Raw genomic sequence first — 25,474 nt, 5'->3', positions numbered from 1 at the left:
GCTAGCGAGATCATTCCGAACATGGCGGCGCCCATGTTATCGCTGACTTTCGCTACTTTCGCAGTACTTTCGCGTACCGTGGAGTTTTGTTATGAGAAAGTTCTCTGAGAAGCTGCGTCCAACACTCACCCCGTGAAGTTTTATTGCAAGAAATGCCAACGCTAATGTGTAAGCAGTGAAGATGCAGACCGAGATCAGTCGCTTGGCTTCTCAATTAGACCAGTGCTGTGGCGTCAACGATGTCCGCTTCACGAGAAGTTTGCTCAAGAAGGTAGGTAAGCTTGTACGTTGAAGTGCGAGCAACATTACAAGTGTTTGCAGGCACCGTTCTTGAACCACACTAAGAATATGCTCGCTTTGCAGGTGTACTCTCTTATTGCAAGTGGCCACGACCTGTCGCATTTAACGGGGAGACTCGTGAAACTTCTCTCTTCACAGGACATCCTGTCAAAGAAAGTAGCGTGCCTTTATGTACTAAGGTGAGTGGTGCGCGTTGCAGCAAGCCTAATTTGCGTGCTTACGGTATTCTGTGCATGATTATGCACCGTCTGCAACATCGTAAGTTTAACCTAGCTACTTTAGAGATTCATCCGTAGCACGAAGTGTACTACCGTTGTGCCGAGATACGTGGTGGATCTTTTTATGTGTTTCAGATGCAAACAAAGCGAAGAGGTTGGATTACTTGCCGTCAACTGCCTCCTAAAGGACACCGCAGACCCAAACCCCATCTACCGCGGGCTCGCACTAAATACTCTCTTCAGCGTTCCAGCTATAATGGAACAGGCTGTGCCGAGACTTGTAGCTGGACTTGAAGACGCGAGCGCTTACGTTCGCCGAGCGGCGGTGTCGTGTACTCTGAATTTGTATCAGTGCCACGCGAACATCGTAGACGAGCTGGATCTGGCTGACAAGCTGTACGCCATGATAAGGGATCAAGATCCCATCGTCGTCGTGCAATGTCTGCATGCTCTTGACGAGATCCTGCATGCCGAAGGTGGACTTGCCGTGAACAAGAAGATAGCGACTTACCTTCTCAAGCAACTTCCGCTCTTCGGCAACTGGGACGCGATTGCTGTGTTTGGATACCTTAAAAAATACGAGCCCAAAACGGAAGAAGAGGCACTTATGTTTGTCAATGCCCTTGATCCCTACCTAACGTCAAACAGCATTGCTGTACAACTCAGTGCCTTTGAACTGTTTGTTCAAGCGACCCACAGTATGTTGAATCACTTGCAAATGGAGGGTGTTTCACAGGTGTGGTCGAAACTTTCAACCAGCCTTGGCTTCTGCGATCATGAAATGACATGGACAGTCCTTGAGTGGGTGGAGAAATTTCTGCCATCTTATCCCGACATTTTTAGGCCACACTTGGTGAAATTTTATGCATGGTTTTCGGATCCTCCTGCGCTCAAGGTGAAGAAGATGAAGATACTGAAGTGCCTGATGCACGAGAGCAATCTGCTTGAAATTTGCAATGAACTTCTTGGCTTCTGCAACGACCGAAATGGCGATGTTCACAGATGCGCCTTGCAGCTGATGGCTTCCCTTGCCAACAAACACAGTGATGCAAGGAAGCTGCTAATATCCAAGCTGCTGCCTTTGCTGAATGTCACCAATGAAGCGCTGGTGACAGATGTCCTGGGAGCTGTGTGCACATTAAGTTTCGACAAGTCCGAAGATAGCAGAAGGGTGTTAGACAGCATCGTTAAAAGGAAATGGACGTGTGACAGTGCTGAATTCAAGTGCAATCTTATTAATATAATCTCTACGCATGGTCTCCACTTTGAACCTTCTGTGTACATTCTTGAAGACTACATTGAGAATATAAAAGACGAGGAGGAAAGCGTAAAGCAGCATATCTTAACTGCCACACTGAGACTGTTCTTTGCAAGGCCGTGTGAAGTGCAAGACCTGCTGGGCAGAGTGTTGGACGTTCTGTGTGAAGCCAACAATCCCTTTCTTCAGGCTCAGACCAGGTGTTACTATGAACTTCTGCTTCACAATCCTGACCTGCTGAAGAGCATTATTTTTTCATCTTGACAGAGGATGTCTCTGTCAGTAGAACAAAGAACTTCTAATGAACTTTGCCTGTGTAGTGATGCAGGGATGAGAATGAGCCATCTTTAATTTCTCTAGTGCTATAATACAGATCAAATGAACAATGTCTCAATCTCCTTTGCCGCTGTCTTCAGAAGAGCCGAGTACAGTGGTGTCCAGTAGCTCTTTCAGTTTTTCCCTGTTGTAAAAAAAGGGGGGGGGGGGGGGACAAAAAAAAAAGCATCTTTGAAGTCAATTTTTTACCAACACCTTATCAGTGCTTTCTGACACGGCTTACTTTTACTATAGTGAATGTTGTATTTGGTTTGATGACCTAAACCTTTTTTGGAGCTTACCACTGCCTTTCTAGCAATCAAAGGCTGCAGAGAAAAATCACTTTGCTGTCTGCACCATGCAGTAATGCGTTCAGCAACTTGTTCATTGACCCAGGAGCACTGAGAAGCTGTTATTTGTGAACCCAGATTTCGAAAAAGTGTGTTCTGCAAGCTAAGTAGTCTGATGTCTGCATCTGCCTGTGAAGTTTCTTTGCTGATGCTTTTTTTGTTACCTGTTTGGTTTATTCATGATATATGCCATTGCTTCTCTCAGTCTGCTAAAGTTGCTTCCATGTGTGTCATTTTTATAGATAACAGCTTTTTTTTTTATATTTACTGGATTAGCAAAGGAAGTATTAATACCAAGGACTTCATCTTGTAAGTCTCGAAGGACAAGTAAATAAATGTGCATTACACACAAAATTTCGAGTTCCAAATGCTAACAAGCCAATGCCAAACTGAACACATAGACTACAATATCTTGAGCAGGGATTACTGATATTGTTCAAATGCCTTGCTTAACAGAGAATCAAGTTTACAAGGTTTCATGTTTGTGCCATGCAGCTCAAGACATCTATGCGAATAATTTTTTTAAGGAGCACTCCCATGTCTGGAATTTTCATAACTTCACATGCCTTTACTCTCAAGCAACTAACTAGTGTCACAATGCACGGCTGACATACCACCAACAAGAAATGCCTAAGAATGTCGCCCTTTTCTGCCTACTGGCGCTTTCATTATTACAGAGCTTTAATGTTTACAGACTCTGAATGTTTACTTTTCTTTTCCTCCACATGGTACAGATATTTACGCATTGTATAACATTTATACATATTTAACTCGACAACACAGCTTAGTCATAGCCCATTGGATACAATCATGTGATGCACATTCTAACACAGGCACTCCCTTTTTTCCTGACATGTACTTATGGAGCCAGAGCCATTCATTTGCATTTTCCATCCGTTTTCTGCTGTATTTAATATTTAAAGTGCAAGTCTAATTCGATTAGAACTCGACTACCTGCTGCTGAATGCCGTCTGATATAAATTTTATGGCAGATGATCGTAGATAACTGGAAAACTCGGGCTTCCTGAGCGATGCAGTGTGCTTTATTACATTGTGTCTCCCAAGGTCAAGATGAAAGTTTCCATTTTTTTTTTCAGTTTCATGTGTCATTGTGCACAGATGGTGACATGAAGTATTTGAAAACTATTTGAAAAATATCCGGATATGCAAATAGTGACTATTTGATTTGTAATTCTCAACTTTCGAATATTCACACCCCTAAAGTATTCTTAGTGATGTACACCTGCCCAGGGCATTCACAAAAATTGTCTTGCAAGGTTAAAGTGTCTTAAACACTCTTACCATTCTTTGCAACTAAGAATGAGAAGGTCACCATGGTAAAGTTTGCTGTGATAGAAGCAAGTTAGATAAATGCAAGTGTGCTGTTTGTGGGAATGCATGTTTGTTGCTACGGCACAAAGTGCCACCGACGAATTCTCTCCTTTCGTCAAGCCTTTCTCTTGTGCATCTACATCCCTCCTCTCATACTCTGACTTTCTCTGTCGGATAGTTCAGGAGCTGGAAATGCTGTGAGGCAGATGAGCTGTATTAACCTCCATCCTTTCTTTTTTTTTTGGTATAAATTACTGTTTTTTTTTTTTTTTGTCAGAAAGCAATAGAATGAAATATGGCCACATGTCATGCACTGCTGCTGCACGCTCCTTCATAGGTTTCTAGGGAACCTAAAAACCTATCTTAGGGTTGTAATTTGAGCTTCAACGTTGTAGATTTCGCAACCGAAGTTAAGCAGGTTTTTAAGCATAGGAAAGGTACAGGCATTAGCAGCGATGTCTGAACACAACTAAACTAGAAAATTAACTTTTGCGGAATTAATGGCAACCAACTATAGTGAAGTGTTCACCGAAATACTTACTTGAGCTTGTCAGAGAGCTTGTCAACATTCTCTCCCTGTCGCAGGTGCTCTCCAACGTCTGTAAAGCCAATCTCGGCAGCATACCTTGCGCAGAACTGTTGGGGAGAAATGTGGTTACGACTCTCGCTATGGTAGCCAAGTGGGAAAAGCGCATCGTTCAATAAAGTTAGCAATCCTCACTGCATGGAATCTGATGCTTACGCCATGAATTTACTCGCATGGCTCATTCTAACCTGCTTTAGCTTTCATATCGAAATAGCAGTCTCTCCATCAAGCGGTCGCAAAGACTGCAAATCTACTGCGGCATTGCTGATGTCACAGCCACTGTGACGTCAGCATTGCATGTGTTTGGTACAGTACAAAACAGTGCCGTACGCTCGCACAACCTTGTTCTAAATACTCAACTTCGCTTATGTTTACGGTTATGTGCGGTGGCTTATTCTGATTTCCAATTGTTATTTCACGGTAATGGGCTTCCTCAATTGCATTTTACTGTGCAGATAGTTCCACAGAGATAACAGCCACTGAAAGTTCTTGCTAATGAAACAAAACATGGGGAAAAAATACAGGATTTTAGCCTTCCAGCTATAATTTGCTGAGTACTTCCCATTTGCAGTGTTTCACTTATGTCTCTATACTGGAACACGGCTTGATCACATTGCTTCGTTCCACATTGCACTGTGCTCATAGCCTTTTGCTTATTTAACCATGTCATATTGTAATGAACTTTTGCATACTCTAGGAGCTCTTAATAGTGTGCAATTTATTTAAATGTGTTTAGAATGTTCATGATACATAGGTACTTCTAACCCTGTAATGCCCAGACAGAGTTTCATGTCATGGAAAATTGGAACAAATTGTTCAGTTTTATTTCTGGACATGCAGAGTGCATTTGTACAAAAATAACAATGCCATGTTATTTGAGTTAGAACATAATTAGAGTAGTAATTAGTAATTGGTTTATTGAACTATCCACAACTGAAACTCTGCCGCAGCATATCAAGAATGCAACTACGGGCTTTTGGATAAAGTTTTGCGAGTTTAAATTAGCATTTTGAGGTATCAAACTCAGCATAGCATATATGATACATTGGGCATTACAAGATTGAATGATAACTTTCACAAACGCACACAGAAAAAGGGTATGGAATGCAAGAACTCAGAATTATAGGTATCAATTGCTTGAAAACAACACCTTTTGTAGGTACATTTCTATCTTCTTAACAGAGCGAGATGAGTTATCATATGATACTTACTGCACGAGGTTAATACATGAGATGGAATTTACAAGAAACGGTAACTTACGAATGCTTTTTCCTCATCTTTCTTGTTGAGGGCTGCTTGGGCGAAATTCTTCAAGCACTCTTGACTAGAAGACATGAAGGAAAAAGAAAGAAAGAAGGGCAAATTGTGAGACTGCATATTGACCACTGAAAGCTTGCCAGCTCACCTTGGGTAGCCCAGTATCCTGTGTTGTTCACGGTCTAGCTTTTGCATAACAGCCCTGCATCAGTCAGGCAAAAAATAACAAATGCAGATATGCACGCAGACTGCTTTGGCTTCGGCTAACAGGTGCTGCCATTCCCGAATTTCTGGCACTGCAGCCAGTGGCACTAACTTTAAGGGACGCTAAAGAGAAACACTAAATAAGTTAAGAGTGAAAAAGTACTATTCTCTCAAAACTATATTTTCATCAATTTCCTGCTAGTAGGTTGTGATTGGTTATCGCAAGAGATAATGAAAGTCCCAAGTTCTAATTTTTTAATTTTGTGCTGGCACCATCACAACTAATGTGAAATCACGCGTTTAGCTCTTTTAGAATACAGTGTAGTCCAGCTTACTGACAAATTAACTACGCTTAAGCAGGTGCTTTCACAGTCTACCTCGTCACGATGAGCTGGTGTGGGAATTAAAGGTGGCTTTGCTACCCGCCATTCATATCCGTGTCTTTTATGGCTTATTGGGCCGCTTCTTATAGTAAGAGTGGTATTTTTCATTGTAGAAGCGCGGCTTACTAATGCAACTGAAATTATTTTATTTTTCAGCGTCTCTAATGCATTTGTAGAATGCCAAGTGTGTCCCCGTATGACTGTTCTACTTTTCTTAAACGCCCAGCTTCAACATGTGCAGGAGAGCAGTCACAAAGCTTCTAAACAGCCAGCTCAAGGTGGCAGTACCTCAAGGCTGTAGAAGTTGAAATATTAAAGCCAGTTGATAAGTGATGCAAGAAAAAAGACTGCCACCCACCTACGTAGGTAGCAGAGTTCTTTGTCCTCTGCTGCAGTCAGGTGTATGGAAATTTTTAGTAGTGTTGAATGTGCTACATCTCACAGGGATCCACAGAAATCAATTGGTTTAACTCGAGTACACCGTTCGTTGGACACTGTGCTTTTAAGCACACAGGTGGGACAAATGGCCCTGCTAGACAAGCTTGAGGTCTCTTTATTGCTTCATTCTGCAAAACTCTGCCTCTTTGATTACGCCATTGCATAATAAACGTTAGCTAATGGTGCTTTGTCTAGTCTAGTCATTTGCCTCATCCTCATTCTGGAAAGTACTATGGTTAAAATAATTATTTCGTGCTTTGGGCATTAAAATATTTTGACCTTGTACAGCCGTCCACCTGGTTAGCCCCAATGGTAGAACGAATGCCCTAAAACGGTGGTCGTCTAACGTCCGTTCTCTTGACCAGAATAAATTTGAAAAATATATTGTGTTAAAAAAATATAAACTGCAAAGCTTTCTTTCCGAGGAGACATAAATGGGTCCTCCTGTAGCCTTCTGCTATAGTTAGGTGGGCAGCAAATTTTTCTTTGTGTAAAACCTCCTTCACCTCGCACATTTCTGCACAACTTATTTGCTCAGTAGAACACGTTTACACAAATTCATGCATACAAGGTATACTCACCAAGCGTCGGGCAGCCGGTCCCTAGTGTTCAAGAACACTGTCATCATGTCACCAAACATTTGTCCTGTCCATCTGCATGGCAGAGAAAACCATTAAAGATTTACATTTCTCCATAGAGGTTTAACGAGGGGACTACTGCCACGTAACACGACCACCCTTGTCAGTAAGACATCGCGCCTCAGTGATGTTCCTTGGCATTTACTCAGTTGCAATTTTGCTGCCAGTCACATTTGTCATTTACTTGTAGGTGATATAAGGAAGGGGCGTTTCCCAAGCAACCCACCTAATATGGGTGTCACACAATGCACTTTTGACCATGATCTATTTACGTGATCACGATTGGTTCCTTTGCATAAATTACTAAAGGGAGCCAATCTCAATCGTGAAATTCGATCCTGATCAAGGTCCACCGCGATTGAAAGTGTACCATGTGACTGGGGTATAACAAATCATTATGGCACTGAAACGCACTGACTACAATGAGCTGCTGCTTAATGCTAAATGTTGAAGAAATGCCTCGAGGGGAGGAATGTTACGAAGATGAGCCAAACATCGGTGCACCATGACTACAATACATTTTGAGGCCCAACAGATATTGTCTGCTGCATTCATCTATCATGAAAAACCAGGAAGTTTGAATCACCTTGAAATCCCTGTTTGACCTGCTTAAATAAAGTGGCCTCAAAATGCATTTAAAACATAATATAGCCTATCTGAGCATTCAGATCTGTTGGAACATGAACTTTTGGTGACCCAACTTTAATTTATTTCAAGTCTACTGTGTAACAAGGTCTACATGCAGCACAAGAAGCTGTCCTTGTCAGTTGGGTGCATTTAGCTAATGTAGACAACAGAAAGACTGCGAAAAACTGACAGCAATGGTGTTGAAGCGTTGCTACATTTTTGAACACATTTAATTCAGCAATAGGAATCCCTGTAGGAAAAAAAAAAGGGTAAAAAAAATCTAGGCTTACAACCAACGCGAATGACCGCATGGTACTGTGCTTTAAATCATAAAAAAAACCTCGCACATTTATCAGTACAGAGCACATTAGCAAGCTACAGAAACCATTTTGTTACATTCCGTCTTCACCTCCCTCAACACTGCCCTTTGTTTGAGCCACAAAAGTTGCACGCGACATGTACCGCCTCTTTGTACTTCAACCTCTAGGATTTATATTCTGTGGAGCAGTCACAGTCTCAAATGTGCCGCCCCCCCAAAACGGAAATTAGTCAATGTGGCCCCTGCTATGGCGCCACATTGCACAACTTACTCAATGGGCTGGAGCCGCCGCTTTGGTTGTGGCGTGTCACACCTTTCGTTGATGTCAGTCGCAATCATAGCCAACTGTTTCTGGATCTGGTGCAGAAAAAAAGTAAGTCATTGTTCATACACTTAAATGACTTTTTTTTAACGGGACAGACTGAGGAAACAAATTATGTTTACAGCAGCTTACATCTTCTGGTCGCTTTGCCTTGGCCATTACAGAAAGCATAGCTTTGACAACATTTGTTCTTTCGTGATGGTTGAAGAGGACGATATCTGTATTAGAAAGAGAAAGCCCGTCACATGCTTGTTAGTTTGGCGATGCCAATGAGTGTGATTTAGCAAGCTGATAAGCAGTAGGCTCGAAACGCCGACGACACTGAAACTTTACACTCGGGCCATTGCATGGAGTGGGACCACTCTGCATATTATTCTATCTGTGTATCTTAGAGGAGCATCAACACAAAATTTGTACTTGTCGAGTTCTTGGCATAACAAAAATGTTATTGCTCAGCACACATTATAGAATTCCAGAATCCACATCACAGTGTTTCTATGATACAGCGTTTTTCTCTTAAACAGTTCCAGTTTCTTAAAACAATGCGCTCCATGTGATACTATAGAGGCTAATAACACAACTGTGGTGGTGAAGGAAAGCTAATCATGTTAGCTGCGTGGTCTCAACAAACAGTGACATCATCAGGGACAATGTCCATACCTGCCTAAGCCATTTTGTGCAAGTTTCTAGCCTGCTAAATATGTCAAAAATACCTACAGTGCACACAATCATAACTGCAGCATTACGCTGATACTATACACTTTGCTGCTTTCAACAGCTCCAGAAACCATAACTACATTGAGTCAATTGTAGAAAATTGGGGTTTTAGTTGTTGTAGCTCATGTTCTGCAAACGAAACTGTAGATTTATTATGGAAAAAAATGCACCAACAAAACCTTAATTGAAATGTTCATTAATCCTTTCTTGTGGATGAAGAGCCCAGCTTGTGAATTCTTTCTTGCTGTGATGTATAGACAATGAGTCAAACATGCCAAAAAATTTTTCATGGAAAGCTTTATTATATGAGAATGCTATATATATTCATGGCGAATGTTCCCGTTTCCTAGCAGTGCTAGAAATTTAAAGACATTCCAAGCACTGGTTCAGAAACGCATACTACACTCTTGGGAGCATGTAATGGCATGATTGATTTGGCACACAAAGCATTTTGAAATGGAGCGTGACTGCTGCTAACTACAGCTAGAAAGTGCTACAGATTAAATTTTTGTGCAAGAGATGCCACAAGGGAAGGTCAGGATACTTTAGTGGAATGTAAAATTTTACGTGGACGTTGTAGGTGTGACAATATATACTCCACAGTCACGTGTCAGTGCTGCAATTTGGCTTATAGGAGTGAAACTGAGATTTATGGGCATGGCGTGTTTCAGTACAGAGCAAAAGCGCCAGCACTGACTTCAGTTGCAAAAACAGGTGGAAATATCATATTGCGCCCTTACCTGTCCACAACTGCGGCACATAATGGATTGCATCGTTCAGGTCGACAGCCTCTATAATCTCGCACACAACGCTAGGCTCAGGCGTGTAGATCTGCAAGTGAAATACTTTTAGAAGCTTTGCTTATCACTCAAAAGCAAAATTACAACAAATAGTCTCCTACTTACATTGGGGACGTACTTGTTGTACATGTCAAAAAAGACATCAATGTTCTCTGTGGAGCACAGCAGCTTGAAGAAGTTCTGGCTGTAATACAATTTGCCATGTGCTTGTCAGATGTACTACGCAAATTATAAACATGCTATATAGGCAAGTTACGTGTTTGTAGTGTTGTACTGCATAGTGTAAAAGAGAGCCTAGTTTGATTTTGCAGAATATGAAAAAAAAAAGAAAAAGAAGAAGCTAAATACTCTGACACTCCAGTTAATCTTTTTACCTGCTGCTTTGAGCAATAACCAAACTCACGACAGAAAATGTCTGAAAACTTGATACTCAGGTACTGAAGTTATATATCAAGAGAATTCAAGCCGGTAGAGCTTGTCATTGTGGTAACCACTCTCACAAGTCTGAAGATGTGCATTAGTTCTGTTGTCCATAAACACACACACACACACACGCACACACGCATCTTTGCAACATCATGCTCTATAGCATATTCTGTTGCAACATCTCAAAAATAGATTTTTAAAATGTTTGCTTACTAGTATATTGACTCCTTGAAAGAATCTCCAATCATATTGTAGTTAGTGCCATAGTTCAGCAGCTCATGAACCTTGTAAGCCAGCTCTTTGTCAAGCAGGTGGTTGTGACACTGAAAGATAAGTGGTTGCTCGTAAAACAAGCAGCATTAAACTGCAGGAAATCAGTATGTGTGCAAGGATTGAGATTAGTACTCACCACATCCATTGCACTCACAAAGAAGAAAACTGAAATTGTAAACGTAAAAGGAAAAGAAGTGAGGCCATAGCAGGACTCTAACACCATTTCAAGCATGTCATAAGTCGCATAATCGCCTAATTATATTTTGTGCATGTTAAGAACTGTGAACTCGACATGCTGTACAAAAGGGATTAAAATGAAATGCAAATGCGGAGCATGTGGTCTGCAAATATTGCCGCACTCTTGAAGTGAGGGTTTCAAAAGGTTAGGCGCTAGTGCAGCAAGGCCCTTCAGTTAGATGCTGCTCACGTGTGAACTTTTGAAACTTGCAGGTAGAGAGCGCGGCACTCCTCTCAGACTGCACGCTCGGGTGTTTTCATTTCTTTTTAATCCCCCTGTAGAGTTCATACTAAAAAAGTGCACATGTATTCCCAGACAAACATCAACATAATGAACAGGAGTTGATGAACTACGGGATATCGCAAAGTAGTAAATCTAAAATTTTTTCTCACCAATACTGGCGTGCAACGAATATATGCTTATTACAAATATCGGATCTAATGAAAGTACCTATTTTTGTGTTGGATGAGACTTCATTATAATGAGTTTCAACTGTATTTACATGCATTTGAAATCTATTTTCGCTGTTTTCAACTGCACGGCAAAACAGCATCAAGAGAGTATAAGTCACAAAGCACAAAAAAGCAACACATAAACACACAAAAATGCCCTCTGAGCCATAAACAATGCAAAACAAATTGCTGTACAACATTTTTTCTCTCCACTGAAAACTTCATATTTAATTAGTGGTATAGGGGCCATGGCTGCTGCTTGACAGGTCATGAGTTGCTTGCGCAACTGCTGTCATAAGTAGCATTGTTTCTCATTTCACATAAAAGTTTGCTCTGTAATTGGACATACGACATCAATCAACTAGCCAAATGAAATATCTTAATGATAAAAGCAATACGACAATACCCCATCTAGCGTACAATGACCTCAGATGGGAAAAAGTAAAAGTCATTCTCTGCTGAATCATTTAGTGAGGCAGGTGCTGGTACTGCACAACTTTGTGTCAGAAAAACAGACTACCAGGTGACGCATTGTAAATTCATCAAATGAACAGCATGAACGGAGAGGGACAATGTCCTGCTGCTTGTCCTATCACCACAAGGCAACTGTCCAACTTGCCCAGCTTTCAGTTTTATACTGAATCCACTGTGCAGCATAGAAAACAAAGACAAACAGACAGAGGGGACAACACACAGTACCTCTGCATGGTTGTCTTGTGTTTTCTGCACTGCTCAACGAATTATGCCATACCAACAAGCCCAAGTAGCTACCCTCGTGATTTATACTGAACTGTGTTTCTAGAGAGTAGAATCTATTCAATGTGATGCTTATACTTTTGTGCGTATAACCCTAACCTAAGATTTTTTAACAGTAATGTCGGTGTGCAGGTTATAGTGAATTTTGCCTTGAGGTGTGGCAGCACGCGCCATGCTGTTGTGCTTTCGCCATTCAAAGTTGTGTTATCACCTAGAGAACCCCACTTTCTCCTCACCAACATGTCTTGAAGCTCCTGTTTCCTCTCTTTCATGGTCGCCCTTTCTCCTCCTCTTTTCGAGTTGCCATATTGTATTCTGGTTGTGTTGGTAGCTAGTATAAATAGCGCACATGGTGCTGGCCAACCAAATCTCACACTACAATGAGCGCCGCTCGATGGTGGTCCTTTACAGCACAGCAGAAGCTGAACTTTATCATTGTCACCGAACAGGTGTAAAACAGAGCCCGTTGGCCGAAGATAGGACGTGGACGAGTCGTGACGAGCGTGAGCGGTGATGACCAAACATTCAAAGCAAAAATATTTCCGGAGCATCTCTATGTGTTGATAGAAGTGCCAAACCATTTTTGCAAGGACAAACATTTTTGTATGCAGCTTTATGTTTGTGGGTTATATGCATATTTTTTTTCAGAGGTCTTGTAATTGGTGTGCGGGTTACAAGCAGAACAATATGGCGACGTCAATGTTTGTCCTGTCTATTCTTTCTTTGTCTTCCTCCATGCTGTGTTTCGAAAAGTCAACTCTGGGACCTACTCAGCATGACTAGGAAGGCTAGTTAGTTTGGCATATTTGAGCAGCATGCTAAGAAATAATGAACATTAGAATACAAAACAGGTGTCACAGTGCTCACTACATATGTTTTGCATTCTTGTGTCTGCTGTTTCTTAGCACATAGCTGCTCAACTAGGACTTGCTTCAAAAACTCATGAAATGTATACAGATGTTGACACTTGTTTCTGCTGCTGTTCCAGACAACCTAGTGCGACTGCTAATAGAGGTACATTTTCCACAGGATCACAGGAACAGAACACAGTAGCCAGAAAGCTTAAGCAAACATGCTACTATTAGCATCACAGTGACTGGACTTTAGTGACATCATAATGAGGAAAACGTATGAGTGATAAACATATGATTGGAATTGTACTTTATAATGTTGGGCACTTTTATGTTTTAGACAATTGACCTTGCTGTGTTTCAGTACTTTTACATGAGTGGACATGGCAACTTTGTTTGCGAGAGACAAGTGTACATTACAACATGAAATTGACAGTGAGTGATTATGCTCAAGCATTTTTTTGTAGCTGGAGACAGCCTTGTTGACTGAGACAAAAAGTGACACACATATATGCACATACATATATGACTGAGTGCTTTACGAACCATCTTTGGGATCTCTCATCTCAAAGGATTTGTTCTCAATCTCCTTCATGATGCTGTGCAGAATAGTGCTCGGTGCACCTCCTGAAATGAAACAAACACAGATGGAGTTAATTTCTTGCAGCACTGCGGATTTACAAGCAGAACGACTACTCACGGGTTTTGCAGAAAATGACGAGCAGGTAGTAGTAGCTGGCAAGGCTTGGCTCTGAAAGGAATTGAACAATGTTAACACTACAGTGAGCGTTCTGTGTACCGTGTGAGCTTTCATTATGTGTGTGACTGTAATGACGCTTGCATTGGCCAATAGTAAGGCCCAGCATACAAGACAGCTTCCTGCATAGATAATTTGTTTTGCTCTATCGGAGCCATTATCCCGAGATGTAATGTGTACCTTTTCTCGACGTTGTGGGTCTTGATGCCTGCTTCACGCACTTGTGTGACATGCAGACATGTCTGTATGACAGCTTTTAAGTTTGACGCATGAAAATTATCAGTAATGTGATGCACTGAATCGTAAAGCCAGAGCATGGCAGTACTCAATTACTCTCCAAAAGTGCTCTATACACCTTACTGCCTCTCCTTGCCCCCATCATCTTTCCATATCTATACAGATTTTTTGCATCAATTCTCATTCTCAGGTAAATCATAAACTTCACATAATATTATTTAATCCATAAGGCTTATCATTACATCTAAATCTGTCCTGTTGTATGTGCATCTGCGTCTCAATCCAGCATGCACACGAGTGCCACAAAATGGATAACTTGTTCATTCCCGTCTCCCAAATGTACTTCATTTCTGCTCCCATCAAACAAAACATCCAGATAAGGAATCTTGTAAAAATGTTTATTTTAACAGCTTAAAACAGATCTCTGATGTATTTATGACAGTAAACAAAACACACCAAGCTGTTTAGCTTATCAGATAATTTTTCAAACTGAGTTTGTAGTACTAACAGGGCTCTACTGTACTTTTACTTGCGTCCAGCCTTGTTTTTCTTGGAAGTTGTAGTCATGTGTAGTCTGTAGTTTGTGAATTGATAAAATTGTTGTTTTCCAGTCCAAACTAACAGATCTTTGCAGCTTCCCAGAATGCATGCTGCAAGTTCGTGTCATGGCCAATTGTGGACTTGAACATTTTTATCACGGAGCAAGAATTGAAATTCGCCGAGATCTTTGGTGCCTGGTGTTTTTTTTAATAGATGCGACTCAGCAGACCACTGTGCAGAGAGCAGTACAAACCACAGCTCGCCGTTGACGCTGGCCGGACAGTTCAGATCGTTCTCGTGAAAATGACGCAAGGAGACTTCGCCGTGAAGACCCTGTAGTGCATGGTGCCGAAAATGGGGCTAGTGCTGTGTGTGCCGCGCAGGCCCTGTGACTTTTTTGGACGACCTTGCTCAATTTCTCAATCTCAATTTCTCCGTTGCATGGATATTTTGCAACCTTGGATCGCCACATCTTTCAACACCTCGAACACTTTTCGTGAACAGAACTAATCTTTTGTAAAATTTGGCACAACATTCGAAAAATCCTAAAAACAAGCTTCAATTCGTAAACTTTATGGAAAATTAGGGAGAGTTGACAGGCATTCATTATTCGCCCAGTAAGGGGTCTTTTTCGCGGGACACTTATGGAATGCTACGCACCAATGCCAAGGTGCTTCATTTCGGAGAACACTTGCAGGGCGTACTTCCTCGCGGATGGGGAGGCCCCAAACCGCGACACGACCTCAAGGATGGTGTTCATGGTGTTGATGTTAGGCTTGAGACGATTCCTCTCGATACCTTGCATGAGCTCCTGCATACAACATTGGACAAACGAGTACACAGGATGAAGTTAAAGACACACACACAAATGTGCTAACTAAAGGTACTTTGTATAATTAGACAACTTGAGTCATGTGAAAAAGCACATGCTTCTGCCATTTTATTGAAGTGAAAATTGAGCTCATGACAAGACAAAGAGCAACTGGGTTTTTATACTCATACATGGCAGGATATCAGGAGTCCTTTTTCTGCCACCCGGGGCCTTTTTGTTACCATCTATACTACATATTTTCTGCCATTTTTGGATATTTACGCAATTACAATAGAACCTTGTTGACATGTTTCCAGTTCTTGCAATTTTTTGTTGTTTCTGGCTGTTGCACTGTAATTTCGCAGAGTTCTAACACAAAGCCTGTAGATTCCTCCCTTTTGCATGTATTCTATTCTTTTGTTTTTGCCCACGAAGAATGTGTCAATGAAGTTTTACAGTTTTCAAGGCACAGAACAAATGAAGTGCATAACAACAAACATTCCACAGAGCAACTATTCTTTGCCATGTTTGTGCCTGAAGTCTCTAAGGTCTTGGTTCCTTAATGATGTTAACATTATGGCAGTGTTTCAAAGCTAATTTCCCATTCATAATCTGTTTCACTGGTAATCTAGGCAAGTCTATTTTGGCCTCTAAGAATTATGACGTAAACACTGTGGGCAAATACATACATAGCAAGGAACTGCTAAGGACTTGGCACATAAAAATCATGGCACACTGCCTATAGGAACTTCTTCCATGAAATTTATACATTTTCCATAATTGCTCAATATTATCAGTATGTTCAGTACTCGGATACTGTATTCTCCCGCTGAGTTGACGGAGGAAGAAAGAAAATAAGTTGTGTTCTGCAATTTCAGTGCACATTACAGAACTCTGGGTGATAAAAATTAATTAGTGCTTGACGAGTTAACTTTGCACACAACCTACAGCCCCGCTTTGTACTTCAATTTTCTTAACTTGTTCCGAGTTATATAAGTGAAAATATGGCATATCCTAACGTAATTCCAAGTAGACCAGGGGCAGTATTCTCGAATGATCACTTTCTGATTACTTTGATTAATGTGCAACACCTAATGCCTAGTGCTGCGTCTCGCTGGAGCAAGGGGTTCTGTCAATGCATTCAAGAGCTATGCAATGTCAAAAAAGTACACATGGGAAGTATGCCAATGCATTTTTTAGGGGCGAAGCTCCTTATAGCGGCACCCGTTCGTCCCCGTCGTAGTAGGTAGCCACGTCTAGTTTTATGAATTGCTCAATAGATGGCGCTGTGTGTCTGTATATGTATGTATACCCATATATACATATATATGTATACGTATAGTATAACCGGAAGCCGACTTCCGCTTCCGGTTCCACTTCCGCTTCCGTTTCCACTTCCGGTTCCGGAAGCCAGCTTCCGGCTTCCGGAGAACGCTTCCGGCGTTTTATGAAAAAAAAAATTCCCAAAGTAGTGTCCGTAGCGCGGAATCGAACCAGGGACCCCTCGCTTCCGAACGCGCGGCGCTAACCACTACGCCACGAAGCGCACATAGACACACGCACCACGATGGCAATAAATACCCAACATTAACGAAAGGCCGCGTTTCTAGCGCGTTTCTAACGCGTTTGTGCTAGCGCGTTACGGCACGTGTAAGAAGCTGGTGTAAGACGCTGTGGCCTCTCCGCCTTACCTTCAACGCGTTTCGAACGCGCTGCCCAAGGCGGTGGCAAGTCAAGTTCAAGTCGAGGAGCGTTTATGAATACGGGGGGTATACTCTCTCAGCAGTCATGTGATGGCGTCGGCAAACGCGGTGCACGTTCCGGCATGTGTAAATGGCTGCGTAAGACGCTGTGGCCGCTCCCCCTTACTAGAGAGTACTGCACGTTTCTAACGCGTTTGTGCTAGCGTCCCCTTAAGCGGGAGATCCGATGATTCCCTCCGGAGCTTCGCCCACTCATCATCATTCACCCCGTGGATATGCTGTGATTTTTTTCATGTGCACTTCCACTGGCTTGGCCAATTAATTGCATGTTGAAGACAAAATACCCGAAAGATGTGACCTCAGAAATCCTAAAGTGCTAGAGTACAGTTCTCACCCTTGCCAGCTCCCACCGGCTGTCATAGCTCTCTCTAAGGAACGGCACCACACTTAGGAGACTGTTGTACACTTCAAGTGGTGCTGTAATGTGAAGGAAAACACATAAGGACAGATTAAGTCATGCTCATGATTACATTCTCGCATATCTGTGTTCCCGCTTCCCTTCACATGTTACCACTTGAAAACTGTCTAGTTTTTTAAGGATAGCACGACCAGCGAGCTTTAATAGTTGGGTGCCAGCAGTTCAAATTTATCTGTTGTGCAACTTTTAGCCATACCAACATTAAGCAAAGTTTGACTTGTGATGAAAGTAACTCCTGCGAAACGTATGGTTGTTCAGCATTTAGTCTTACAAGTGCCGTGGGCAAGACACTTGTTTAGAACGTGCTCCTGATGGCCAAAGGAGCTGTCGAAGCATTAGGCGACCAGCAGGGCGACAGAAGACAAGGCATCTCGTAAATGTAGCTGTGCATGGTCACATTCAGCCAGTTTCATTACTAATGTCACCAGCGCAGTCTGGGGCATGTGCCTTGCGCATCCTAGGCAAGTGTCTTGACCTCCGTGCAATATTTTCAATGATGAAAGCAAAGGTGCTCACGTGTCACTCCTTTGGAGACCATTTCCTGAAACAACTCATAGGCCTTGTCGACATGGTAGTGCTGTGAATGCAAAAGATGAAGAAAGCTTTGAAAATCAACTCGCAGATTCACGTACAAGCATGCTACCTGACAACAGCACACTGTACAGTATAGACCACTTATAACGTAACCACTTATAGTGCAGGACGGGATATAGTACGGTCTTTTCAGACTCGCGTTAATTTTCCCATAGCACTCCATGTATATGCATACCGCTTACAGTGCAGCCGCGTGAGACGAAATACCGGTCATAATGTGGCTTCCACGGGAAAATATCGCCGAAAAGGGCGGCAGCGAGCACCCTCCTTAACAAGATGCGTGCTGCAGGCCGGCGTATGCATTATGCAATGCAATCAAATTCTCGTTAATTCTGACTTATTTGGCCGCACATCGGTTAATCCGGACTACTTTCGGAGCTCGGTGAGCGAGGAGAGCCACAAATGTGCGACGCAAAAGAGCAAGAACGGCGCTAGCATCCAACCAAAACGAAGCGGCCGAGTCCGCATCGCCACAGCCATCAGCTGAAATCGTACCTGAAAATGACAGCAATGCCTGAACGCTTCGAGCCAATTTGTGTTTTTAAAGCTGAATTCTTGCGTTTACCGCCGCGTACAACACCGCGTTGGCCGCGGGCTTTCGTAACTGCGTAGTCCTCATCCACGATCGCGTCGATAGTGGCCGCGGTTTTCTCCGCAGCGGTTGCGGCGAACAGTAGTTTCGTTTTTACTCAGTACGCGCATCGGCTGCGTGCCTAGAAAACTGCGTAGTTGCCATCGATGATCGCATAGATGGCGACCGCGGTTTCGACTGCAGTTGTTGCCACGAATGGTAGTTAATTCGTCCAGACTCGGTGCGTGCGTCGGGCGCGTGCCTTCAGCACCGCAAAGTCGCCGTTCGTAATCGTGTCGATAGCGGTCACGGTTTTTTCCGCAGCGGTTGCGGCAAACAATTGTTTCGTTTTGACTCGGTGCAAAGCTGTCGAGCTTGAAGAGCACCGGCTACATCGCGATTATGTTTTCGACTGGCGAAAACGTCATCGCGATATGCGCGCGATAGTACAAAGCATGTCTACATGCTTGGTCTACATGTTTTGCATACGTGCAGTGCTTGAAAATCGTTGTTTTGGTTATAGTACAGTACCGCTTATAGCGCAGGTATTCGCGACTCCGGTGACTTACGTTATAAGCGGTCTACACTGTATTACAGGCCTGGCACATGTGTCCTACAGGTCCAAGAATAAAGAAACGATTTTCCTTTTTAGAGTGGCCGTCACACATTAGAAGCCCGTTATCTTCTTTCAAGTTTATTATACAACCCACCTTTGCCATTCCTTGGATCAAAGCAGCATAGGCTCTGCCGTCTTTGTTCTCAATGCTGTCAAAAACTTGCTCAGCTAGGCCACCATCTCTGAAGAGAGAGAAAGCAAAACAAGTTGAGTGTGCCTCCTAAATGGATGTTCCTTGAACTGTTGTCACATGTCTCTCAGAATGAGAATGATATATGGAAAGTGAAACTCATCATCACCTGCACAGCCACTGTCACACATTGTCATGTTGGAGTGAGTTAAGAATGACTCTTTATTGGGCAATCTTGTGCCCAGGAAGACAAGCAACACTCAAATCACAAGAGAGCAGGAAGCACAGTGGTTGGTCATTGACTCTAATCTCACGGGTCCAGTTGGTTTGCTATATATTCATGTCTCACCTTACATTCCAGCGCCACTGCTGGTGCTTGCTTACATTTGAGAATGAAAATTCTTTTGAGATGCGTGAGCTATATAACTGGCAACAATGTTGAAGAAATTTCAGATACAGTAGGCATGTCTCGCACTGAGTGACAGCTTGCTAACAGTCATAAACCAGCGAAGCCGAACATTGGCAAAAGGTAAAACAATGATTCGTAGCAATATGCACGCACATGCAAATGGCACATACAAATGTCTCAGAGGCCAGCAGACCTATTACTTTCCAGTTGCTGTCTCGTCTCATCACTAAAAGCCATGACAACTTAGCTTGCACATGCTTCAAGTCACTGGATTCCACCCATCAAATCTCCCTTCGGTGCCTTTCTCCATGCCAGCATATCTCATAGCCTTCTCTCATCGGAACCAAGAGAGAGTTTCTTGTCTTTGGCGTCACTAGCTTGTAGACCAGACATGACATGGTGCTTTAGTAGGTTTCCAATGCAGAACTGGTGTAAAAAAAGTCGCTTGTGTGACAGAGAAGGGGAACCAACCTTAAAAGACCACTTGAGGTATCCATTCCAGTTAACTTCCCTGCCTTTCCCACCACGTTTCTCTCTCTCTTTTGAGGTATGAAAAAACTTAAGTACAGCTAAAAAGACTGGAAGCAAATGTGCAGGTCTGTGAATGAGTACTTCAGCGCACCTCTTGATTTTATGTGGTGCACTTGCCATCGCAAACAAAATCTGTGTTTCAAGTAGCTTATAACACTTTTTCTTCTATAAGTATATGTGGGCTTTAGGCTTACTTCCATGACTTCCTTGTCTCCCTGGGGGCCATCTGACGTTGCCATCTTTCCTGTAAGACAAACATAACAATGATGTGAGGTGCTCTTCGAGGACACAATTACAGTATGAAAACATAAATAATGTGTCAGAAAGTAATAAATCTAGAATACAGACATTTTCCCACTATCCTTGGTGCGTTTTAATGAAACCCATTCTCATTCTAAGGAACCTAACGTGGAAATGTGCTCATTTATGTTGTGCTCATTTATGTTCCCTGCGTGTAGGAGAGGCCAGTTCTCATGAAAGACTGTCAGCTCTACTTATTGCATAGCCACGGCACTTAAAAAAGTTAAGGCCGTTCGTATGTCACTGCTACAACTATCACACGTTCAAGGTCCCGAAAGCCAGGTTATTATAGTTCTCAGTTCTCAATACACCGGTAAAACACGAAGCCAGAATTTCGTTTGAAAGATTTCAGCTCTGTCAACCGCTTTCAGCTGAAGTTTTGCCACACACTCACGACAGTGAAATCTATCAGCTAAAAAATCAAATCAAATTGTAGGGTTTAACCACCCAAAGTGACCATAGGCTATGAGAGATGCCATAGGCTTCAAATTAATTTCGACCATCTGGCGTTCTTTGATGCACACGTAAATCTTGGCACAAAAGCACTTTTGCATTCGCCCTCAACAAAATGCAGCTGCCACAACCAGGAATCGAACCTGTGACGTTGTGCTTCTACAGCACATTGGAATAGCTACTGAGCCAGTGCAGCAAGAAGCTGCCAGTTGCTGCAGCTTTTGGTGGAAAGAGAATAAACGGTATTCAATGCGTGGCCTGTCGAGTGACCAATTCACCAGTTCTGTTTTGGTCATCTTTCCTTCTGAACATTCATATATGATGACAAGAAAAGAATCAAGCTCTCAAAAGCAATTCATTGGAAGTGCACAGAGAATGGCACTCAGAGCTATCAGTGAAGCCCTGAACACAGCTGGCTGGTGATGATAATGGACAGATTGTGGTCGCTGCTTGTTGCATTGGCTGATCAGTGTTTCTTTTTTTTTTTTGTACATGAAGGGAAAGGGGAAAGCAAGGAACAGCATAAACAAGCAGATCTTGATATGATGCCCGTGCAATGCCTGCGCTGTCCTATCAGGTTCTGGTTATTTGTTCAGGCCACCAACGTTAAGGATGACATTTGGTCAATTTCACTTTTGTGGAGGGTGTCTATGTAATGGCTATGGCAATGGTGACCACAACCTTTGTATTGAGTCACCACTGCTTCTGCATGATGAGGAAAAATGAGTTGTGATCTGTGACACAAAATTTTTATAACTGCACTACATTACTGCACGAAAGTATTCAAGAGTCGGCTTCGTGATCTTGACAACACTGGTCGCCGTCACAGGACTTTCCGTATCAAAATAGAAGCCAACTGAATTCAAGGTCGCCTTGCAGACTAGCACAGCAATGATGCAGTGAGAAACTACAGGCATTGTGATGCCTGTGGAAGCAATGTACATGTGCTGTGACTGTGAGTGGCTGATGGGGTTTGACGCTCCAAACCAACATGGGAACTAAGGCAGGTGTTGTAGTGGGAGGATCGGAATTGATTTTGGCCACCTGAGAGTTCTTCCATGGCGTCTCTCCATTACATGCAATTTATACACAGTATGCAACAATTCACAAGGTGTTCAAGCTGAACAAACTCTACCTGAACTGTGCGAATTCTTTTGCTCACCTCCGTCAAGTCTTCATCCAGTGGTTGCCTACAATTGTAGAAGCACAGCAACTCCAGAAATGACTGCAGGACATCTTGGGAGACCACTGTGCCTGCAGGGATCAACATTGCAGCCTTGCACAACTTTTGTTTTGGGACGTATAAGTCTGCACGTACCTTTTGTCTTGAGGTTTTGGTACACAATGACAGCGCTGTCGAGATCGACGTTTTCAATACAGGCTGCAAGGTCACTCTCTTCAACCTCGGTCTCAGCAGTGTACTTCTTTTTTGGGTTAAATGCCTGCATCGGGACACACGACACATTGAAGTTTCGCTCACGTCATATGCTATGCATATCCTTACGGAAGTAAGCTGACCCGTACCTCGACATTAGGCTGAGCGGGATTGTGAGCGAAGCTGTCTGGATACTTGTCCAGAAAATACTTTGCCGCTTTCCGACCCGATTCTTTCGCAAGGGCGTACGTCCTCTGAAAAGAAGCGAGTTTTTGCACGGATATCACATGAAAGCGAACACAAATATGAGTAGCGTTCAAACCTTGGCCACATTGCTTGCTGGAATGAAGAACGGGTCGTCGTGATACTTGTAATGAGGTGCCGTGAAATCCTGAAATCGGTTTATCAAAAGTCTACTTTCCGTCATGGTAACCGAAAGACACGGTTATCTTACCCGCTGTACTGTAGACGCAAGTGCCTTCAGTATATCCGTTGGACCCCTGTGAGGTAACATGAAACCCCTTACAACTCTGCCGATGAAACGCGCGTTACTCATTACAGGAACATCGTTTCTATAGATACCTGTGGATCCTCTTTGGAATTACGATGCTCTGCTTTACCGACCCATCTGTTGACACATCGCCGCTTACGATTTTTTCTGCAAGAGAGCCCAGGCGAACAGTGTTTTACAAATATTAATTTAGGCGTGCTCTATTATTACCTACCTGCAGACGATGTACTGGGTGCAGTTTGCGTAGATGCGAGTCTTGAGGGCACGCGACTGAAACAACAATGCGAAACAGTGAGTGTAGGAAGAATTCAATAGTCCATGTGCGTAATGATCGGTTAGTTGTGCTCTCACCGTGCAACAAACAGCAGTTTCTTGGTGTTGGCATACTCGCGGCATGTAAGCGCTGTGCGGGCAGCCATGCTTTCGCTTTGCGTTGTCGATGGCGTTGCAACTCACCTAAGAAACAAAGCTGCCTGGTATAACTAGAAAAAATTATTAACGCGTAGTTCTATTAGGCTATCTAAAATTGCCGAAATCGTTTTGTTTTTTCCAGAGTCTTGCGCTTAACCAGCATTTAAACATGTGTGCTAGATGATTATTTAGCCTTAGTGTGTGCGTCGCTTACATCGTATGACACGTGACAATGGCACCACCCGTGCTGTAGCGGACGAGAGGTGACGATTGAAGCGAGCGGTCGTCGTGCGTCGTCGGTGGTGTTTCGTTGACGTGTGTCTTTATGTTTTGACCCAGGATGTCTTCTTCCTCGCCGACCGACACATCAGAGAGGTTTGTGTGAATTCTCATTCTGTTGATCTCGTATACATGTACAAGCTTGGCAGTGCGGGGCATTTTTCGAGTGTAGCGTAAACCACTCGGTTACTAGGCCATTGCCTTTCCTGGCTCTCGGGTGTCCTCACGATAGCCCACGGACACGTACTGTGTGCAGAACTCCCTGCCGTTTTGAGGTGTAATAATGAAAAAAGTGCGCAACCTCCGCATTCATTTCGTGCAGTTTCGTTTAGGGCGTTTATGTGTCGTTGGAATGAAACGACGCTTTCGATAACTGCGAGCGCTGTGGTCGGGGCATCACCGTAACTGTCACGATTGAGTGAATAGCCGCGTATCGCGTCAGCTTGGGTGGTATTAAATTTCACGGAGAGTGAACCCTGGACGAAGAAGAGATGAGTGTCATGTGAAACTGCGAACAAGCGGCGCAGCTTCCGTCCGCTTTTAGTATACTGCTTGCATCAGCCTTCGCTGTGCTTGCGGTGCGCGATTGATCGCTGCGCGCTTTTGACCTACATGACAGTGTCACTAGTTGCTATCAAAACTCTCGACGACATCGACAGTAGCTTTGGTTGTGCGGTGTGCGCTGCAGGTTGTTACTTGCCGCTTGCGGAATCCGCCTTTGCAGCAGGGGTGCACCTAGGTAATACGAGGAAAAGCGCATGGCTCATTCTGAAGAGGTTGGCCGCTGCGTATTCCCCGGCCGCAGCGTGGGATTTTGCTTTGATCCCGATCTTGGCCAGCCTTGATGACTCCTAGCTTTGATATATATATTTTTAAATTATACTTTAGAAGGGTGTCTTTGCGATTGCAGCGCGAATCTTTCCTGCTGGTTTTTCTGTATACAAGTATCCGTGAGAGCGCAGTTTATCCTTTTCCTCTTGTTTTCCTCTTGGAGAGGAGAGCGCAATCGGCAATTCTAATTCCAGGTTGCTTCTCTACCTTCCGATGCCTGTTACACTGATTATTTTGCGTCGGCAACCGACGAGATCGCCAGGCACAAGGGAAAAAAAAAAAAAAGCATCAATTTTTTTCCCCGCATGTTGTTTTCTTGCTGATCATTGCAACCGCGCAATTCAAAGGCAAGCTCAGCGTTCGCTGTGCGGCGTTTGGCGTGAATTCCACTTCCGTTCCATTCTTATTTTTTTACGACTCCGTGGAGAGATGCTTCTACCTGTACACGTCGACGAAACAGTAGTGGTATAGTATGGCGTGGCGTTATGTTCAAAAGAAAGCAAGACGTTGACTTACATCTGGACCTCCGTCGGCGCTTGCTTTATATAGAACGGACAGGTGGTTTGCTTGCTAGCAACGCACATTGAAATGTCTCTGTGTAGAAGTACGCAACCAGGCACCGAAACCAAGCGTTCGGGATGTGAGAAATTGAAATTATGGGTGCTGCATGTGACCTGGAAGGGGGGATTTCCTGTTTCCCCCCTTTTTTTAATTCATATATATAATTTGTTATTCAGCGACAGATGTTTTTTTTTTGTTTTTCTTGGGATAAACCTTGTTGTAAACGAACATCGTTTCTTCATGGTTAGGTTCTCGAGAGACCTTATTTGCGCTCCAGCAACGTGTCACGCCCGCGAGATGACAAAGAACGGCCAAA

General features: G+C 43.1%; 3 protein-coding genes across 3 annotated transcripts in view; 2 read left to right on the top strand and 1 right to left on the bottom strand.

The window, feature by feature from the left end:
* LOC119461424 (AP-4 complex subunit beta-1) lies at nt 1-2,216 on the top strand. Its single transcript, XM_037722722.2, has 3 exons — nt 1-271; nt 364-479; nt 654-2,216. Exons 1-3 carry the CDS (start codon nt 182-184, stop codon nt 2,038-2,040), a joined length of 1,593 nt encoding a protein of 530 aa, XP_037578650.1. The 5' UTR covers nt 1-181; the 3' UTR covers nt 2,041-2,216.
* Nucleotides 2,105-25,260, bottom strand: LOC119461423 (protein PTCD3 homolog, mitochondrial). Its single transcript, XM_037722720.2, has 27 exons — nt 25,114-25,260; nt 23,428-23,532; nt 23,291-23,346; nt 23,148-23,223; nt 23,020-23,065; nt 22,888-22,956; nt 22,715-22,819; nt 22,509-22,632; nt 22,353-22,444; nt 20,632-20,681; nt 19,462-19,549; nt 18,103-18,163; nt 17,503-17,585; nt 15,255-15,405; nt 13,761-13,811; nt 13,607-13,687; nt 10,900-10,928; nt 10,704-10,813; nt 10,170-10,248; nt 10,005-10,095; nt 8,680-8,765; nt 8,497-8,582; nt 7,223-7,294; nt 5,765-5,818; nt 5,620-5,683; nt 4,315-4,409; nt 2,105-2,236 (listed from the first exon to the last, which is right to left on the bottom strand). Exons 2-27 carry the CDS (start codon nt 23,493-23,495, stop codon nt 2,167-2,169), a joined length of 2,037 nt encoding a protein of 678 aa, XP_037578648.1. The 5' UTR covers nt 23,496-23,532; nt 25,114-25,260; the 3' UTR covers nt 2,105-2,166.
* LOC119461422 (1-acyl-sn-glycerol-3-phosphate acyltransferase delta) overlaps nt 23,727-25,474 on the top strand; it is a 34,880-nt gene continuing 33,132 nt past the window's right edge. Inside the window, exon 1 of the mRNA XM_037722719.2 lies at nt 23,727-23,862. Coding sequence (XP_037578647.1) covers nt 23,828-23,862 — 35 coding nt within the window. The 5' untranslated portion in view covers nt 23,727-23,827. The remainder of the gene's footprint in view (nt 23,863-25,474) is intronic.

This window comes from Dermacentor silvarum, chromosome 8, assembly GCF_013339745.2.
Source record: "Dermacentor silvarum isolate Dsil-2018 chromosome 8, BIME_Dsil_1.4, whole genome shotgun sequence".
NCBI classification, from domain to species: domain Eukaryota; kingdom Metazoa; phylum Arthropoda; class Arachnida; order Ixodida; family Ixodidae; genus Dermacentor; species Dermacentor silvarum.
This window is presented reverse-complemented; position numbering and strand designations above follow the sequence as displayed.

Bases quoted from the DNA above. Each gene is read 5' to 3' on its own strand.
- LOC119461424 (XM_037722722.2), top strand. From the start codon at position 182: ATGCAGACCGAGATCAGTCGCTTGGCTTCTCAATTAGACCAGTGCTGT. The intron at 272-363 runs GTAGGTAAGCTT...CTCGCTTTGCAG, and splicing joins CGAGAAGTTTGCTCAAGAAG to GTGTACTCTCTTATTGCAAG. The intron at 480-653 runs GTGAGTGGTGCG...TATGTGTTTCAG, and splicing joins GCGTGCCTTTATGTACTAAG to ATGCAAACAAAGCGAAGAGG.
- LOC119461423 (XM_037722720.2), bottom strand. From the start codon at position 23,495: ATGGCTGCCCGCACAGCGCTTACATGCCGCGAGTATGCCAACACCAAG. The intron at 17,586-18,102 runs GTGAGCACCTTT...TTCACATTACAG, and splicing joins GGTCTCCAAAGGAGTGACAC to CACCACTTGAAGTGTACAAC. The intron at 8,766-10,004 runs GTAAGGGCGCAA...TTTCTAATACAG, and splicing joins TGTGCCGCAGTTGTGGACAG to ATATCGTCCTCTTCAACCAT.